Source organism: Carettochelys insculpta, chromosome 4, assembly GCF_033958435.1.
Source record: "Carettochelys insculpta isolate YL-2023 chromosome 4, ASM3395843v1, whole genome shotgun sequence".
NCBI lineage: Eukaryota > Metazoa > Chordata > Testudines > Carettochelyidae > Carettochelys > Carettochelys insculpta.
In genome coordinates this window covers 97326862-97346949 of record NC_134140.1, presented here as the reverse complement: position 1 = coordinate 97346949, position 20088 = coordinate 97326862, and the positions used below count along the sequence as shown (strand labels likewise).

At 39.5% G+C, this 20088-nt stretch overlaps 1 protein-coding gene across 3 annotated transcripts in view; it reads left to right on the top strand.

The window, feature by feature from the left end:
• LARP1B (La ribonucleoprotein 1B) overlaps positions 1–17093 on the top strand; it is a 65182-nt gene extending 48089 nt beyond the window's left edge. For 2 of the 3 annotated variants that reach the window (XM_074993314.1, XM_074993316.1), the window contains 10 exons: positions 911–1285; positions 3260–3383; positions 4997–5208; positions 5618–5724; positions 7458–7615; positions 8300–8444; positions 12832–12941; positions 13358–13485; positions 15037–15262; positions 16461–17093. In XM_074993314.1, the coding sequence (XP_074849415.1) occupies positions 911–1285; positions 3260–3383; positions 4997–5208; positions 5618–5724; positions 7458–7615; positions 8300–8444; positions 12832–12941; positions 13358–13485; positions 15037–15262; positions 16461–16543 (1668 nt within the window). In that variant the 3' untranslated portion in view covers positions 16544–17093. The remainder of the gene's footprint in view (positions 1–910; positions 1286–3259; positions 3384–4996; positions 5209–5617; positions 5725–7457; positions 7616–8299; positions 8445–12831; positions 12942–13357; positions 13486–15036; positions 15263–16460) is intronic. The other variant, XM_074993315.1, reaches the window with a different exon arrangement.
• The last annotated feature ends 2995 nt before the right edge of the window (positions 17094–20088 follow it).

The following is a 20088-nucleotide window of genomic DNA, read 5'->3' as shown; positions in this document are numbered from 1 at the left end:
AGCGGCATCTTGCCCGGCGCATCTCTTTGCAGCACCTGGTGGCAGTTTCCTGGAGTCCCCAGCCCAGCCTTTACCTGTGGCTGGTCTGGGTCTCCGCCTTGGCTCTGCAGCAGCAGCGCATCCTGGCCCAGCCAGTGGCCGTGGGCTCCCCGGTGCTCCTACAAGGCGTGGCTGCTGGGTGCATAGCCCATCCGAGCCCCACCCCTGCCGCTCGCTCCCCTGGTGGCTAGTGGGCTGTCTCTGCACTGTGCCTGTGCCTCGGGCGCCACTTGCCACCTGTGGCATTCCTTTGCATTTAGTGTCTCGGCCGCTGCTGGCGGGGTCTCCCCACTGCGCAGCCCCACATGAGTGAGGCATCACCCGTTGCCAACTGGAGGCCTCCTGTGCCTGCCTCGCTCCCCGCGCAACCAGCCCCTGACACTGCACCCTCCCCACTTAACCTAAGCTGTGCTTGGGCCAGGCTGCCTCCCCATGCCCTGCTCTGCTCTGCCCTGCCCGCCTCCTTGCACTAGCCCCGCTTCTGCAGCTACAGGCAGCTACCCGGCTTTGCACCCCCCTCCCAGGAGCTCTTCGATTTCCGTTCCCATCTCTGCAGGTAAACAGACATATTGCAGAGTAATTAATGAAGGGAAAGTGCCTTGTTAGTTTGTGTTATGATAACTAATGTTAACTATTGAAGTAATTGTGTTCATTTTAATGGGTTTTGGTGGTGTTTAGCGTAAATGGGTGTAAATTTTGGGGCTCAGGAATGCATAAAATTTTTTCCCATTGAAATTAATGGTAATTACATTTTCGACTTACAAGAATTTGCCCTGAGAGGAGTTTTTCAGGAATGAATTACTATCGTAAGGCGGGGGAAGACTGTAATTTGTTTCCCAACGAAAATGTCATATGTTGTCTTATCATTCAGGAGTCTTTGCGGACACTTGATCGCACACCAAACCAGCAACAACAGGCCCTACCTTCACAGGAACAAGAACAAGAAGAGCTTGATTTTTTGTTTGATGAGGAGATGGGACAAATAGAAGGTCGCAAAAATACATTTACTGATTGGTCAGATAGTGAGTCAGATTATGAAATTGATGACCATGATGTAAACAAAATTTTGATTGTAACACAGACTCCACCCTATATGAGAAAACATCCTGGTGGAGATCGCACTGGTAACCATGTGTCTCGTGCAAAAATAACATCAGAACTGGCTAAAGTTATTAACGATGGCTTATACTATTATGAACAGGATTTGTGGATGGATCAGACTGAAAATGATTCTACAGCCATGAAGGTAATTTTTAGACACACACAACATAAATAGATGTTTAACACAATTAGCCTAAAGTGGACTGTTGTTACTGCTACATATATCTCCTAATTTTGTGGAAGAAAATAGAAAGTTTTGTGTGTTTGTGTGTGAGTGTGTTGGAATTATTTTGTTTATTTTTAACTTCTGATTGAAATGTAATAACTTGCAAATGGTTGCATATCATTTGTCATGCGTTCTATTTTAGATCCTATGTAGCAGAGGTTGCTAAATTCAAAATAAATAGATGTCTTCTGCCTCAAACTTAGATCTAAATAAGTGTATTTTAAACGTTAAGGTATTTTTAGTTGGTTAGATAGTGTTTGAATGCTAAGAGTATGCCATGGGCCGTTTAGACTTTATGTGGTGCTCAAACAGCTTTTGTATTTAATAATTTTAAATGTTATTACAGGAAAGATAAATTTGATTTCCTGATTTTGGGGTAGAATTGAATGAAGACTGAACCTGAAGTCAGTGCACTGCAAACTTCCTTAAATATTTTGATCATCTATAAAAGTTAGTTGGTGTGAAAGTGCAAGTAAAATGACAGATTTAATACCCACAACTTCATTTTAGTCTAGATTTCTATTTCCTTGTCTATCTACGGGCTCCTAAAACAGGAGTGAATGTGGAGGTTTAATCCACATACTATAATATGGAATACTACTAAGGTGGCCTACTCCTTTAAAGAGCAAACAGCCCTGTCTATACCCGATGGATTTTTAAACATGTTAGTGGTTTTATACCTTTTTTTTATGCATTTTGTACCAAGTGACTGAATAGTGAATGTGGCAATAAATTTAACAGAACACCGATGCCTCAGGAAACCAGATTTCTACTCCTCCCCTGCCACATGTTGCTCCTGGATCATTCATTCTAAGGAGCCCTTCTGCCTTTGGTCCTCTCAGCTCATTGTCAGATTCACTTCTGACTTAGTGCTGTGAGTGGAAAGTTTACAGGTAGCTTAAGATGGATTGCCATCATTGAGGATAGTGTTTGTACTTGGATCTTTTTTGCACCCTTGATGAGCCCTGGATTGTGGCAGATCCTGGGGCCAGGACCTTATTTCAGTATGGGGAAAGGAAAGAGGACAAAAGATGGAAGCTAGCAAAGAAAAGGGGAGCTAGGTTAAAGAAAAAAAATTCAAAAGTAAGGAATAGACAAGGCTAGAAAATTTAAGGCATGTATAGATTGTTTGGTAAACTGGGAAAGGACAATACGAAGAGTAGGGGTAAACGTTTTTTCCTCACTCCATCCTTTTAATTGTTGGCCATGATTTTCAAAAAACATTATTTTTTGTGTCCATCTGTTTGGGTGTCCTCCTTGAGGTGCTTGAGACGTTCCTCATCTTACAGAAAGATTTAGCATGCACCGTCCAAAAACGTGCAGCTTTAAGGGCATTAAAGTTGGGCATCTAAAGTTACTGGTCACTCTTGACATTCTTTATTTTTAATGTTGAAATGGGGGGATGGGTTTTTTTGCTTAAGCGAGGATGGAATGGGAATCTATTTGCATCCCCTTCACCCTCCCAAAAAAGGCTAAAAGAGGTACCAGAGCCTACCTTGCTGAAAGGAAAGACTGTTTTGTTATTTGAGCAAAGGCCAGGACCTCGTAAAATCAGGGTATGGGTCCCTATTTATGAAAGTAGGCTAACTTTTTTCTAGGTTGATTAATTTGGTCAGGACAGACAAGCACATTTTGCTTCTATAAATCAAGATAATTGCATGTGTTTGGGGTAGTTTCATCTTCCATTTTCTTTCACAGATTTGCGTGCAACCTCTCATCCTTTTAAAGTCAACAAAGAACTGTTTGTGCAGGATCAGATGCGAATAAATCGTACTTGACGTGTTGCATGCTAGTGCAACCCTATTCTGTGAACTTCTCAATTTTGAGACTATACAATTTGCCACTTTTCTGCTGTGCAGTTATGCTTTTTTTTTTTTTTCTTTTCAAATTCAGCAAGAGGTTGAAAACTTTAAGAAACTAAATCTCATAAGTAAAGAAGAGTTTGACAGTCTTACACCTGAACCTATCATTGATCAAAACCAGGAAGTGCCTCCAGGTCCTCCAAGATCACAACAAGGTAATATAATTGTTCTGGCTGTATTATTTTTCATATTTGTATTATTGTTGTGGACTAGAATCTTGCTGTACTAAGTATGTACGAACAAAGAACAAAAAGCCAGCCCCTTCCCATATGTGCTTATAATCTAAATATAAAACAAGTGATGAGAGACAGGGAAGGAAACCATGAGCCAGTACTGGTAATCATGATCAGCAGTTGTTTTTGCACACTTGATTCCTATCAGTTTTTTGGAATCATCTTAGCAAAGTAGAGTTTTCAGGATGGTGTTGAAGGATAGTTAGTTTTGTGAATGTTCAAAGGAAATTTCTCCCAGGCATGAGGGGCACATGGGAAAGCACAGAGGTGCTTGTTTGAAAATGTAACAAGTTCTCAAGGGAAACCAATAATATGGGCCAACTGGAGATGAAGAAAATAACTGAAATAACAATGGAAAAGTTGTTTAAAAATCTGATTGTAGATTGAAGCTTCCCACTTGAAGATTTAAATCATTATTGAAATCAGTAATATATATTGCCTTGATTTAAGATAGTCTGTCCTGCAAGAAAAGGTGACATGGTCAAAAACAATTCAGAATGCTGCTGTAAGAAGCATTACCCATGTGTTGAGGCTTCTCACAAATTCAAAAGATGTGACATGAGCTGATGAGAGGTTTAGCTTTGTGATGAGTAGGAATGGCCATATGTAAGAAATCAGAGGAAAGCCAGCAAGACTCAGAAAATATGCTTGAAGTGAAGACCTAGAGAAAGTTTCATGTGAAAGGTGGCTGCCAGGTTATACACCTCAGAGTAGAATGATGGAGTTGTCAGAGATGCAGGAGGAAGTTATGGTGGGGCCACAGCATATGTGGAGGAAGAGTAAGAACTCTGTGTTAACCATGTTGACCATGTGCTGGCAGCTGGACAGCCACAAGAAGATGGGGGAGGGGCTGTGATTTGAGTTGGGACAGCAGGAAACCAGTGGGGAGTACAGATCTGAATTTGCATAGAGGTGCAGTTGAGTTTGACCCCCATAGGTATGCCTTTCTTAAAATGTGTTCAATTCGTTTTTATAGTACTCTTTTTGTTCTTTGCTAACTTAGTTTTTTACGAAATATTTTAACTATTGCTTTTCTAATATAACCAGTCTGCCCTTTTCTATTAAAGCCTTTTCTGATTTTTGGATGTTCCCTGGGTTGATTAATTGAATCATTTTGGTAAACTGGAGTTGGTAGTCCAGACACAAGATTACAGTAATTAAGGCAAGAGATTTGCAAAGTTCGGACATGGTCTTTAGCAGTGGATATAGTTTAGGAAAAGCAATTTTATAGTGAATTAATATTTTTTAAAACTTTTTGCTAGTCATCGCTTTCCAGCAAGTTTTGTACCAATGGATTAACAGCAACTGTTTTAAAATCCAAGCTGGATTTAATATATGGGGTTAATTTAGATGGAGGTTAAGCAATATGGGCTACCCTAATAAACTCCTTACTTTTGTCCTTTGTTCAATGTATAAAAGTTTTAGTTTGAATACAAATAAATTTCTAAGATGTATTTTCCATTCAGTGTGAACTGAAGATGAAACATTTCTGTATACATGCATTTTAGTAAGCTTAAGTCTTTTTCTATTTTCAGATTTAAGAGATGAGCTAGCTTGTAAATTGTTTGGTGTTGCAGAAATACCTCCAATAACAATGGCTCGTTCACTGCCAACAGCAGTCCCCGAATCTCCAGGCGTTCATCCTGTCAGGACCCCCAAAACACCTCGTACTCCCAGGTTACAAGACCCTAATAAAACACCACGATTCTATCCTGTTGTTAAAGAAACAAGATCCATTGATGTAAAGGTAAACAAAAGTGTCTTGTTCCTAGTTTCATCAGATCAAACTTTGTCACTAAAGTAATTCAACTATCTTGTTACTTATCTTCACTTCTGGTAACAGGAAAGATGGCTTACACTGTTTTAAACAACTTAACTTACTGATGTTTTCTCTGTTTCTGAGAATTGGCATCTTTGAGTTGAGTAAATATAATTAGAAATTCCATTATAAAAAGACAAAGCATCTAAATACATTGGGTTATGATGCTGGAGTTTTATGACTTCGTATGACTTCACAATGAGTTACACTCAACATGAAACCTTGAGCCTGAGGGGAATGGCAGCTTACCTGATCATTTTGTGATTGTTTTCCAGTTTCCGCAAAGTGTCTGCAGTTACATCAGTGAAATATTTTGAAATGTTACATTTGTTTTTAGACTCCAAGGAAAAGAAAAACAAGGCATAGTACAAACCCTCCGCTAGAATGCCATGTTGGTTGGGTGATGGATTCCAGAGATCACAGGCCAAGAACATCTTCTCTGAGGTAGTATTTTTTTCTCCTGGAATACTTTGCTGTGATGTATTCAGGGCGTAGAGCCAATGGAACAGTTATTGGTGAGAAGTGTGTTTAATTTGCAAAATATGTACACTATTTAAATCATTGATTTAAATCCAGTTCCCCATTGATACTACTTCACATTTCTTAAAACAGTGGTGCAAATCTGAACATTTAAACGTGTTAATTTAGAGGTCAGTACAGCATTTTACAATATTTAAGAAGGTATATTGTGTAATATTTCTAAATAACTTGATTTTTATTAATTTAGGATTTGTGTTTATACAATACTTGTGTTACGCTGCAGAAATAGCAGCAGTGCATTAGGAGTGGTACGAATTAAATAATACATATGAACAACAGTACTATGGGTGCCATTGAACAGGTGTCCCATTTTCTTTCAGCAAAGGTCCACTGTCATGTGTCCTGGTCTGCTACTAATATACTGTCTGGGTCTCCACTGTGTTCCAGTGAGTTCAAGGCTCTATCTGGAGATGCCCACTCTACCCCCTTGAGCTTATGGCCCCGCCCTCAGTCTCTGTTCCCTGGCCACCTCCTCTTGCTGAAGCCTGGCCAAAATTTTGATCCAGCATTAAGTACAGATGTTTCTCATTCTCTGCCTATACCCTACTGTAACTACTTTTCAGTTGTGCCAACTAGTCAGTAATCATCTTGCATCCCCTAGTTCTTGTTACTATCTTTCTAGATGACCCAGTAAGCTCACCAGGTGGTCGAGGGCTTCCTCTTGGCCTCCATTGCTCCCTCTACTCTTGTTGCAGTCAGCCTTTGACTGGAACGTACATTTGAAAAGGGATCCTTGCAAATTCAGTCAGCTTTACTGACCAGGCCATTAAGAGTCCAGTTGTTGGTGCAGGCAGGCTCCCTGTCTGGCTCTGCATAGCTCCTGGAGGCAGTGACATCTCTCTGGCCTCCTAAGTGTAACGGTGCGCATGGGGACTTCATGCACTGTCTCCACCCCAAACACTAGCTCTGCAGTTTCCATTGGTCAGGGATCATGGCCAGAGGAGCTGTGGGGGTTGGCACCATGAGGCTAGGGCAGCTCGCAGATCCTTCTGGCTTCATCTCCACCTAGGAGCCTAAAGACTAAAGAACATGTTGTCGCTTCCAAGAGACAGCCAAGATAAGTGTGACCTGGAACATAAGCTGCTGCCTCAGCCTGAGGCCCCTCAGGTGCCCAGCTCCTTGGCCCCAACCCAGGGTCCCCTCCTACGCTCTGAGCATCTCATCCCTGATGCCAGCCCAGTGAAAATGAGCTGGTGGGGGAAAGTGAACAACGGAAAGATGGAGGGTGCAATGATTGGTCGTCAGGGCCTTGGAAAAGACATGAATCCTCGGGAAGAGTCAGGGCAGGGATGGAGCTTGGATGCTCAGTTTTCTGCAGTAAGGAAGATGGCAACCCAAACTCTTGATTCTTGCTGTCCTAGACAGCTGTTCTACTTTCCCTTGCTTTTTTGCATTTTGATTTTGATTTAATTTTCTGCCACTCGCATCCCAGATTTCTCCCTCTGCATGCTTCTCTCTGGTGTGATCCCTTACTTTTTTTCAGTGGGAGAACATGTCTTGAGGCCAATGTAAATTTGTTGGGCTTGAGGCCATATGGTAACTACACCATTCTGAGAGTAGTTAGAGCAAGATGACTGGCAGTTTTTAAGTTGAGCATGAAAAATATGTTTGGGATAACAAATATTTTTTTTCAACAGTTCGAATGCTTCACCTTCAGAAGGCGTTTCACAAGCAGGAAATTATGGGTGTACCCCTCACTCACTCCCCAAGTTTCAGCATCCATCTCATGAACTTCTGAAGGAAAATGGCTTTACACAACAAGTATATCATAAATATCGTCGAAGGTGCCTTGTTGGTAAGTTTTTCAAATGTCTTCTCTTAAATTTTATCTGGCAAGAATCAGATATTCCATAATACTATTTTTCTATTTTTTTAATTGGCATGCTTTTTATATCATAAGCCCAGTACTAAGAAGAAAGCCTATATGATTATTGGTGCCCACCTTAACTTTGCTTGGAAAGGCAGTCCAAATTATCTTTGATGTATTGTATGAGCAAGTACATTTTCCATATAACTTGTAAAGTAAGCACCCAGTGTTGCAAAAGAGAGTAATTTGGGGCAATTTATATACTATTGGTTAGTTTTATTTTAAATTCAGTGGCAGTTTAGGAGAAAAATACTATATATGTATATTTTACATCAGTTTTTTGTTGTATCACCATGTGCTACTAATGTCAGTGGGTTAAACTTCAGTAAAAATTATTTAGCCTTTGAGTTTGCTTACTTTAAGTTTGGGCAACATTTTATATATATCAACTTGACATATAATATCTAATAAATTTAGAAACTTCATTCAAATTTACTTCATAACTAGAAATGTTTTGAGCTGCAATGAGAAGAGGTTAAATTTACACCATATAAGCTTTTATTGCATATTTAACTAATACAAACTAGATTTTTTTAAACAGTTTGTTTGAGATGATAGATTTATGTAACTAAAATTAGCTGTTTTATCAGTGCTTTTGTATTTTTCTTCCAGAAAGAAAAAGATTGGGAATTGGCCAGTCACAGGAAATGAACACACTTTTTCGTTTCTGGTCATTTTTTCTCAGAGATCACTTTAACAAGAAAATGTATGAGGAATTCAAACAGCTCGCTTTAGAGGATGCCAAAGAACACTACAGGTATTACATATATTCTGTAAGTTTAAAAAGAAACCCGGATTAGTCCTACTTTTCTTTTTGACAAGTGGAGTCCATGTATTCAGAATAAATTTAAATAGCTTGAACTTTTTAAAGTATCAGTTTGACTCTTTATATAGCATTTTCAAAATTAGACGGCACAAAGTTCCTCTAATAACAATGCTGTTTTAGGAAATCATAATGGTAGAAACAATCAAGAATAATGCTGTTATGGATGAAATTAGACATACTGTGATGTCACATCTCCCGTTATAGACCAACTATCAGGGAAATGCAAAATAAATTTTATTCAAATACTGTAATCTTTTTTAGCTCTAAGTCAACCTGATTATTTAACTTCATGGTTAATGGTGCCAGTAGGATGGTGCTTCTGTGAAGGTCATGAAATTTTAAGAAAGCTCGAAATTGGTGAAAATTAATTTCTTCTCCTGGAGCTCTGGTAACGTAATAAAGAAAATTGCCACTGTGTGGTTTTGATACCTTTTGTTTACTCCCAGTTCTGAGCTGTGTGTTGCTGTGGTCACCCTGGTGTAAGTTAGTGTACCCTAAGAATTTCTGTAAGTTGTACTGGATGCCAGTGGTACTAAGGGCTGACACAGCAACTGAAAAACAGTGGGGTGAAAGAGTGCCACTGGTATCCCCTTTTCTTCTGGTCATGCCTTTCTTGCCAGAAGTAGGGAGGACTTAATGTGCTGTCTCTGCACAAGAGAAGAATTCTCTTTTGTAGGAGTGATTTCCCTGCATCGATGAACACCTTTGATTTGACCTTTCTATGAATGAAAATCTGTGGCTTGTTATGATTGAAAACATGTCTAATCTGGAAAAGAGAGTTTCTTCTCAATGAAATTGTTTTCAGAATAACATTCTAAAAATCCTGTCCAATGTCTCTCAGTTCACAAAACTACAGGTAGAAGTAAAACTTCTAAGAGGCACCCCTTCACTGACCATAGAAAGGTCTGTGAGTATAGTAACATTTGCTCCCAGCACATCCTTAATGATGATCTATTTATTGAGCTACACTTGCATCTTTTACTTATAATATTTTCAGTATACAGTAGCTCAAAATTCAGGTCTATCAGTGATTATTGTAAGACTTGACAAACTCAGGTCTGTGTCAAGTGGAAAGATAATCCCTTTTCATATTATTCACTGCAGCAATAGTCTTAATGGAACAACATGCCCAAAACCAAAAATGCGTTGGAGATGGTCATTCATCCCACAACTGTTTGCTTTTTCCATCATGTTCACCCTCTGTCTGAAGTGAGAGGGATAGGAATGGTCTGGGACCCATAGAAGAGGACAAAACAGCCAAATCTGACCAAAAAATCTTGTCGTTTATTACCAAGATCTGAGCTAAGTTGTACCAATTTGAAATCCACGTATTTGTCATCCTCTGATACGGATTATAATGTCTGGGGTGATGCCTCTTTACAGCAATCATTGGGACTCAAGAAAAAATAGGCACTCAAGTGGTTTTAGGAGCAAGAGAAAAGCTGATTGAATTTCTTTTCTAAATACAGTATTTTAGTCTATACAAGGTCTGGACTTGTTTGGAAAGGGTCATTTTCCTGTTGTAGTGGTCCTTTGTAGATCACACTTTGCTGGAGATTTTCTTTGTACCATTATCTTTCTTAAAATGGACATTCCCAGTTTAAGTTGTGGGTTACTTTTTTGGGCGTGGATATTGCCCCCCTGAATTTTGCTCCTTTGATCAAATGGACGTTGGGCGAGTTCTCACAGATACTGTAGTGGTAATGTACTGTTAAAATGCTGGAAGTATTTTGTCTTCAGATTTTACATCAAGAAGCAATAAGTCGCTGGGAGTGGCTTATCCAAAATAGAAATGTTTTTCTCATTGGTGCACCTGACAAGCATTTAAAAAAGGAAAATGTCGCAATGCCCAGTAAGTCACAGAATTGTAAACCGCTATTAGCAGAAGTTGGTAGTAAAGTAAATCTGTGATAGGGTCATCCGGCAATGGGTCTTTTTCCTAACAGATACAGCATCAAAAGTAATAATTAAACTGTTAGGTCCTTGTCTGCTCTTAAATTTGTTGACTTTCTCTGTATGGGGCTGTGGAGTAAATGTAATATACACCCACCACAATTTAGTGCAAGTCCCAAGTTCTCCAAAAGGTTTAGCTGAATAAAGTACGTGGAACTCTAGAATATTGTATGGAATGTTGCTAGCTCATTTTCAAAGACACAGTAGGGCATTAGAATGCTAATTTCCTGTTTTCCCCACTCTGAATCCAGAGGGTTGGGTTCAGAAGTGGAAAGTGCACATCCAGAGCTTACATGTGGGAAAACCCCCAAAACTTTTTGATTTCCAAAATCCTTTTTAAAGTGAGATTCTGACTTTAAAATATCAACAATATGGAGACACATCCAGCTCTACTATATGTTTATGAATAAAAATAAGTACTATTTCTGAAGTATCCTTGAGCCTGAATGAGATCGGTTGTTGGATAAAGAACAGCTGTCTGAAGCAGAACTGGAAAAGTGGATGTTGCTGATTAGGGAAGACAAATGTTTTGAGCGACTAGTTAATACCTTGCCCATCATCAAATTAGTATGCAGCCTGGGTCTTGCTGAACTCCTTGTTGATGCCAGTTACAGTAACAGCCAGAATGAATTGTTTCTGCCTAGTGTTGGCCAGGACACCCCACCTCATCTTGATTTATGAACTCTTGGGCATGCATTAGCTCTTTTTCAATTTGTTCAAATAGTGGTCTTCATATTTTTGCAATCCTTAGATTTAGTGTCCTACTCAAGGTAGACTGTAGGATCTGATTACATTTGTTGTGATTTATCCACCAAAGATTTTTCCCATGCCCACAACACTTCATTCAATTCCTTTAATGTAGTATACAATATTATTTTACCTTTGTAATTGGAAAGTGCTGCATCAACACTGATCCTCACAATAACCACTGGAGGGTAGGTAAAGTATTATCATACTTGCTGATTGTGAGGATTATGAAGTAGAGATGCTGCTGTGGCTTAAATTCATAGGTTTTTTTTTTTTGTTTTTTTTTTAAGGTCAGAGGGAACCATTTAGATCATGGGTGTCCAACCTTTTGGCTTGCCTGGGCCGCGTTGAGTGAAGAGGAATTGTCTTGGGCCGCATGTAAAATATAGTTAATGTATATAAATCACATAATAATGTTAAAAGTTTACGATCTTGTGGGGCATTACTAGCTGTCCAGGGCCACATGCGGTCCGCGGACCGCGGGTTGGACACGCCTGATTTAGATCATCGAATCTGACCTGCTGCATAACAGGGACCTAGAATTTCAACCAGTGATGTTTGGATCTAAGCCATAACTTCTGTTGTAAGATAGACCATCTAGAATATGAAACTTTGCAATATTATTTCTCTGGTACATCTTACTCAGAACTGGGGTTTTGAGTTTAGGTAGATTTGTTCTCAATTTGGGATAAGTGAAGATGTACAAAACAAAGCTGTTCATTGGTTTAAAAAAGCTCTTTTGGCGTGCTGTCTTAATTTTTTTTTTTAAATTGCATAAAAGAAGGTAAAAGTTGTATTTGTCTTTTATCAGTGATAAGCATATTATATAAGAATATTATGCTGTGTTTAAGGATAATGTGCCATGTCTTAGTTTGACTCAGACCTTGTTGAGAATGTCTCCAGGTAAGCCCTTGATTAGCATCTACAAGTTCCATATATTTGATATCTTCAGAAGCTCAAGGATTCAAGTGACTAGGCCTTTTAGGAGTAGAGATTATTCCACAAGGCATTCAGGAGAATGTGTAGAGAATGAGGTCAACTAGCTTTTGGCATCATAAAAGTTTTCTGCATGTTTCCTCACTACAAAGTTTAAAAACCTTAATGAGTAGTGATAGAGAGAAAGCCTTGTTAGTCTGTATTCTACCAAATAGAATACATGTAGCTGCTTTTTTGCTTTGATAGAATACAGACCAACATGGCATCTCTCTCGTCACTATTCAACATGCAAGGCGCTACATTCAGCTGTTTGGAATGGAGATCCATCAACTACATTTAAAAAAAACTCAATCTGTAGTAAAATAAAGCATCAGTCTGTCTCTTCCATTTTGATGCACAAACAGTTGCTGTGGGAGCTGAGGGGGCCCTCTGAGACCCATTGTCAGTAATGTGTTTTTATAAGAACTGTTGTGTTTGACTCCTTGAACATTTATTATACTGATGAAAAACGTAGAAGTAAAAATGGAAGGAGGAAGGAACGGATCAGATGGGTTAGAGAGAAATTTAAGCCATGTGTTCATTTTACTCAAATGTAAAAACGAAAGACGAAAAAATTTACATCCTTTTGATGGAGTGCAGTATGTACTTACACAATTTCCTTAAGTCATTATTCTGTTTGCAGGTATGGATTGGAATGCTTGTTTAGATTCTACAGCTATGGTTTAGAGAAAAAATTCAGACAAGAGATCTTCAAGGATTTCCAAGAAGAAACAAAAAAAGACTATGAATCTGGTAATTCCCATTTCTTAAGCTCTGTAAAGATAGGGAAAATTGGGAGAAATACCTGTTTACAGTTAGGTACTTAATATTTCTTTATGGCTGTGTCTACGCTATAAAAATAATTTTGAAGTTTCTTACTTCAAAGCCGACCATCTACACACACCCTATTTCAAAGATAAACTTCAAACTAGGGCACTACTCCATTCCTGGGAATGGACTAAGGACTTCAAAGTTGGGCTCCCTACTTTGAAGTTAATTGCAAAGAGCTGTAAGAAACTTTGAAGTTAACTTAAAAATAACTTCAAAGTAAGGGAAAATATGTGTAGACTCTCCACTGGCGACTTCGATGTAGTGCTTAACTATGAAGTTAGTTCCTAGTGTAGATGCACCCTGTAACTTGTAAAACTGACAACTTTTTCTCCTATTAGGCCAACTATATGGATTAGAAAAATTTTGGGCTTATCTGAAATATTCTCAGTCCAAAACTCGAATTATTGACCCCAAACTGGAGGAATACCTTTGTAATTTCAAGAGACTGGAGGACTTCAGAGTTGATGTAAGTTTATAAGCTTTGTTAATGAAGTATTCATGGACTGTTGCTAAAGGAACACTATCAGGTTTATTTAGGTTTTGTAATACCAAGATTTGGCAAATCCTGAAAACATAATGTGTTTTTTCTTTTGTTTCCAAAATCTAAATATTTTTCTTTAGATTTATTAATTTGTAATATTTGCAGCATGGTACTAAAGCCTCGAAGCCAGAACAAGATAGTAAACAAAACTGAAATAGATGAATCCATTTTCACTGTCTGGGTCTATGCTGGCATACCTAAAATTGCATAGCAGCTGTCGACGTTTCCGGTGAGTGTAGAGGTAGGCCAGGATAAGTGAAGTGCCAAAACAAAATAGAATTAATGGGGAAAAAAGTAGATTTAGAAAATACTCATCTTAATAAACCTAAGCTAAGAAGGACATTTTAGTTCTGACAGTGCTCTTTGTTGAGAGAATTTCTCAATAGCTAGTTACAAGAATGCAGCAAGTCAGTAATGTCCAGTGAGCAGTTGTCCAGATTGCACTGATAGCCATCCACTCGCTATTTAGTGACTAATATTAAATAATAAATTAATATTAGTTTAATTTACTTTTAGTTTATTCAGTTAAACTATTTAATAAACCAATACATTTGTCAGACTAAGATGCCAGGGGACTGCTTATTTTGGCTAACACGGCTACTTCTCTGAGATGTTTCACCATTTAATGTGTAGTGATTCCAATTGCTGTTTTGAGTCTGTCTTGTGGTGCAAAGAAAACTGCTTTTTCTTTCAATGTTAATTTTACATAAACAGCTTGGCATTAAGACTGTGATATTAGGTAGCCAGTTAATGTTCCTGCTTATGCTGCATGCTTACTACTCAGTGACTTGGACAGGTGATGGTGATTGCACAGGATTGAAAGCATTAGCTTGAGACAGTTTTGTTTGATTCATGTTTCTCTAATATTTTTATTGTGTATTTTGTTGTTATGGCCTGACTCTTTTTTTTAATGCCATGACTGAGTCAAATACAGAACTGGAAATTTAGTTACATTACATAATCTCTAGGGGAGTGGATATTACCTATAAAGAACTCAGAGCACTGCTGAGTTGTTTGAAGGTTTTTCATAGTACAGGTTCAAACTCTCTAATCTGGAACTGTCTTGTCCAGCAACATCTGTAATCTGGCTTGAATTTAATGAGCTGGACACCCATTTATCATGGGTGTGACCAAGTTTCCTGTAGTCTCATAAAGTTAGTTTACACCCACCATCCTGGCTTTGTTTTCTGTGCTATTGTTTAACTGTAATTTACCCCTCAACATCTTCTAAGAGCCCACTAAGCAGCAAAAGTGCTGGTAATGTGCTAGACAATATCTACTTCCTGTGTTCCAGCAGATTCTCTCATCCATCACCAGTCAGGTGCCAAGGGTGTGCTGTAGTCAGTAGCGTTGTTTTAATGTGTTAATCTTCCTACCTTTGAAGTATGTCATTGTAATTGGATCTTCCACTATGAATGTAAAACTTGTAATATCCATACTTGTAGAAAAATAATAAAGTTAAATTAATGTTTGCAGCCTCCTCTTAGTGAAGTATCTGGAAGAAAAAGACCTTCAGCTTCAGTATGCGAAAAGAGTGGTCTTCATAGACATCAGCCTACATCCTCTTCCAAGACATTAATTGCTGCTGAACCCACAGCTGCCAATCAGTTTGAGATCCCAGTATACTTTCAGGATGGAAATACTGCACAGGAATCAATTGACCAGTTAGGCCAGAACAGCACTGCCACAGAACCAACAGAAGGTGACATATCTAAAAAATAGACTTTAAGACAAGCTAGTGCTCTTGAGGTCAACTTCTTACCTATGTTGTAGTTCATAGATTTTTCAGGGGAAACTGTTCTAATGCTTGATTAAAAACAAATGATTGGGAAGGCAAAGGATTGCATTTTCTCTTTCACAAGAAAATTGAAAAACATTTCCTGTGGTTGGGAGTGGCTGGTTCTGAGATGGAAGGGTTTCTAGGGGAATATCTACGGTTTCAGTATTGCTTTCCTTGAGCTATTGTTTACAAAAAATGGTATTCCCATATATACAAATATTATTTTGGGGATGCCTTACATTTTTAGCTCATACTTCTTAAAGAAGATACAATAGATCCATATTACTTAAAATTAACTTTCTTCACCTCATTTGCCCCATTATGAGTTAATTGTAGGTATCAAAGCCAAAAGAGTGTAATTTTTTTAAAATTACAGAAATTATCTAAGTTTGTATGTTCCTTCTAACATTCTATAACTATGAAATATTTGCTTTTTTGTAGAGTAAAAACACATTTAAGGATGTGACTCTGTATAGAAAAGTTTGTGCTTCTGGAGTCTATTGAATTACTTTGCTTTCTGTTTTTCATTTTAAGGTCTTCATAGTTAGTTTCGTTAGCTGTGGAGTTTTCTGAGTGGACCTCAACTGATTTAGTTTTAAGGAAGTTTTCAACACTTGCTCTTAGGAGCGTAAGCAAAAGTAAAATAGAAGGGAAAAGTGGGTATGTTGATTTATGTACTGTCCTAAATTCACTAAATATCTGCAGTTTTTGCAGGTTGATAAAATAGTACATAACATTCAAATGATCCTCAGTTTCATAGAGGGTTTTGTTTTGGTTTTCATTTCTCTATTTCATGGTTATAAAGTGTGCTAGGAAATTTAGCAGAATAATTTTAAAAGATTTTATTTTCATTTCAACCCAAATACTTAGTTTTACTTTAGAGAGAAATTTTAAAAATTAAAGCTCTCTTTGTAAATTTGTTTTTCTGTTTTAGAATGTATGTGAATGAAGTTATAATTTTAAATTCTGCAAAGTATAAGACTGCGATTTCAATAAACAGGTCAAGACATCAGTTTCATTATATGTAAATAATTCAAATAAACATTCTTTTCTATGGGGACATGCATAGAATCACAAGTTTTATTGTCTACAATTACTAATTTCATTTATTTCCATTTAGAAGATTTACTATTACTGAAGAAATTATTTCCTTCTAAGGTAGGTGAGAAAACGGGAATGAGTTCATTTTTGTTGTACTTGTGAACTGCCGAACAGTCTTCAGTAAACTTTATAACCACAAGAAATTAACACTGATGCCTTAGTGTACTGGGAGATATCCTAAATGACTCAGCATCCAAAGAATGAATTTTAAACTTGTAGTGGATTTTAGAAGTTGATGTAATTTCATGTCCATTAAAAATTTTCAGTCATGTTCCCTTGTGAATCTTAATAAAACAATTATGGACATCTGGAGCAGTGGCCTTCCTAGTGGTTAGAGTAATTTCAATACAAAAAGACCCTTTTAAAAATAACCAATTTGAAAAGGAAAACAGGAACAAACAATTATACATCTAACAATTTAAATAGCATCTTTTTAACATATTAGTAATACATCTCAAACCTATTTGCTTGATCTGTGCCTCTTTCCATCCGTGAAAATGATGCAAATGTAAATTTGGATTGAATCTGTATATACAAATTATAGACTTAGAATTTTTACTTTTACTTTTTCATTAAATGAAATATGTGCATATTTAGCTTTCAGTGTGTGTAACTTGTGGTATATATTTGTAAATTTTATAAAAATATCAAAACCCCAAATTGTGTTGTGTTTTTTGATCTGTAAAATTATACGTGAAAACATTGCTTAAAGGTAAGATTGCAGACTTGTTGTGAACTTTACTTTCATGCATTACCGAAGATATTTGTTATGGAATTTAATCTTGTTGAAATCAGGAACTGCTTAATTTATCAATTCATAACCAATTTTCTGCAGTTTTGATAGAATCATGTGCATGTAATGCTGCTGTTAGTTCAAACAAAGAGGCAGGTACCAAATATGTCCCTATGCAGAAGACCAGTACTCTATTGATAAGGCTTAGTTTTTTTTTCCCTTAAACAAATTTCTCCCTTCTGCAACCATCTCTGATTGTATCACCATGTCTTCCCTCACACCAACTCCTTCTAATTATCCATTCTTATTAAATATTCATCATAGAGTCACCAGTATTAAATAACCCTAATTGGACATCCATTTCAATTAAAATGTGTAATATCTATATTAATTGAATTTCATGACTTATTTTTTCCCCTTGAGAACTAGAGGAAAATATATGAATGGTTAAACAAGAAAAAGCAATATTGCAGAAGTTGGATATAACATCTTGCAAGTATATAATGCATGATCTTCTGGTAATCAGTACTATATACTCTTCCTTTCCTTGAGATAGAAGATGTAGTTGATCATCTTCAACGTGAGATTGACAGACTAATTTGCAGTGGGAATATTTATAAGATTTCTAAAAAATTAGGAATCCACATAGCGCCTTTATCTGACCAATTAACTGTTTTTACAAATTTGATTTCTAATTTTACAATTTTAGTGTGCATCCTTGGGATCTATCTCAAATTTTTGATCTTTTCAGCTCTTGGAATGTTGCAAGTTGAAAGAATCGCATGTAATTGATAAAAACTTCAAACTGTCTCGTCATTTAAAAAAGAAGTTCTAGATGTTTTTGTTCACAGTGCTTCTTCCTCGAGTGTCCCCGTGGGTGCTCCACGATAGGTGTTGGGCTCGCCCCGGTGCCACAGGTCGGATCTTTCCAGCAGTTTCTGCCGGACCGCGCATGTGCTGGCGCGCGCCACTCCCCTGCGCGCTCCTGGCCACGTGCGCGATCCGGTCCCCGCTAGTTCCTTCTTAACCGCCATCGGCTGCAGATGGAATCTGCTCAGGCTGCGGCCAGAGTCAGCTTATTTAGAGATTTTCAGAGTTTGTTTTCTTTCAGAGTTCTTAGTTAAATTGTTTATTGCAAATATGTGTGTGTGTGTGTGTGTGTGTGTGTATATGTATATGTATATGTATATATATATATATATATATGTAGAAAGTTTTAGTAATGAGAAGGAGGAGCGGAGGCAACCCGGGGACGTGAAGCCCAGTAGGCCGCCTGCTGCAGCAGGCTGGAGTCCATGAGAGGGGAACAGGCACAGAGAAGGTGCTAAGTACCCTATTAACAGCTCAAAGACTCACCGCAATGTCCTCTTCAGGATTCAAGAAGTGTGAGTCGTGCCGCGAAGCTATGCTGGCCTCTGATGGGCACAGTCAATGTATTAGGTGCCTGGGGGAATCACATGTCGCCCAGAAATGCTCCTTCTGTGCAAAGCTCATGGCCAGAGCCAGAAAAGATAGAGAAATGCGGCTAAAAATGCTGCTGTTTGATAAGGCCCTCCAGCCAGACGTGCCGGAGAGGCCTCAACTGGAGGCACCCACAGGGCTCCATAAAAGGAAGGCGGTGTCCCTCACCCCCTCGGTGCAGAAACGGAGGAAGCTCTCTCCAACCTGATCCCTGCCAGCAGTCACAGCGAGCAGGACTGGCGTAGCGCACAGCCCCCAGCTGCAGTCACAAGCAAGTGGCAGCGCAGCAGCGCATTTGGCAGAGGCTGAGCCTCCGATTACTAAGCAGCCGGCCTGCGCGTTCAGAGTGGCAGCCAGGCAAGCGCTGCAAGCGGCACAGACCCCCGCGGCACCAACGGTGCAGGGCCAACAGGCACGTAGCCTGCAGGCACTGGAGGAGACCACCCGCGCGGCACCGCAGATGAGCGCGGCGCTGACAGTGGGGCCGAGATCCCCGGCATGGGGAGGGGTGGAGCCAGCCCCGCAGGGGAGGGGAAAGGCAGCAGTGAAAACCCGGCACCGCAGCCCTTCTCTGGACAGGGCTGCAGGGCTGCTCTCAACAACTCCTCCCCTTATGCTGCGTACACCAACCAGGAGACATGGGTCTCCCGCAGCCTACCCAGAGCCTCCTTCTCCATTCCTCCAACCAGCATCACCATGGCTCAGGCCACCCTCGCCTTTTTCTGGGATTTGACCCTCTGGAGTACTACCACAAACCAGTTTCACCATTGTCTCAATCATCCAGATGATCTCACTCCCCCAGACATTGGGGGTATGCACCTCGAGAGTGGTCCAGGTCTCCATCCCAGGAACCATGCCCGTGCTGCCACGGTCGTCCTTATCACGCTGGACATAGACACCACAGGCATACACCCAGGGGCAGGTCCCCCTCGACCGCCCAGTACCCCCGCGGGCACTCACGGATGGGGACAGAAACACCGCTGTCTCAAGGGGAGCTGATTTTGGAACCCCGAGATTTTCCCTCACAATCCTCTAGTGAGAGGGTGTACCACCGAGAGCAGGACCCTGAGAGTTCAAGGGAGGTCTACCCTCGTGGTTCCTCCTTGTCCTCCCCCGATGAGGCTACGGCCCCCGGGGATGTTGCCCCCCCCCCCCCCGGACGACCTCAAACAGTTTCAGGAGCTGTTTAAAAGGGTGGCTTTCACACAAGGCATCCAAACAGCAGAGGTGCAGGAGAAGCATCACAAGCTCCTCAAAAACCTGAGACCTCCGGCCTTGTCCAAAATCGCTATCCTGCTCAATGAAGCAATCATGGAGTCTGCTACTACCATATGGCAGACCCCGGCTTCCACTCCACCTATAAACAAGAGGGCAGATAAGAAATACTTCATCCCGGCAAAGGGCATGGAGTTCCTGTTTAGTCACCCACAACCAAATTCTCTGGTGGTAGAAT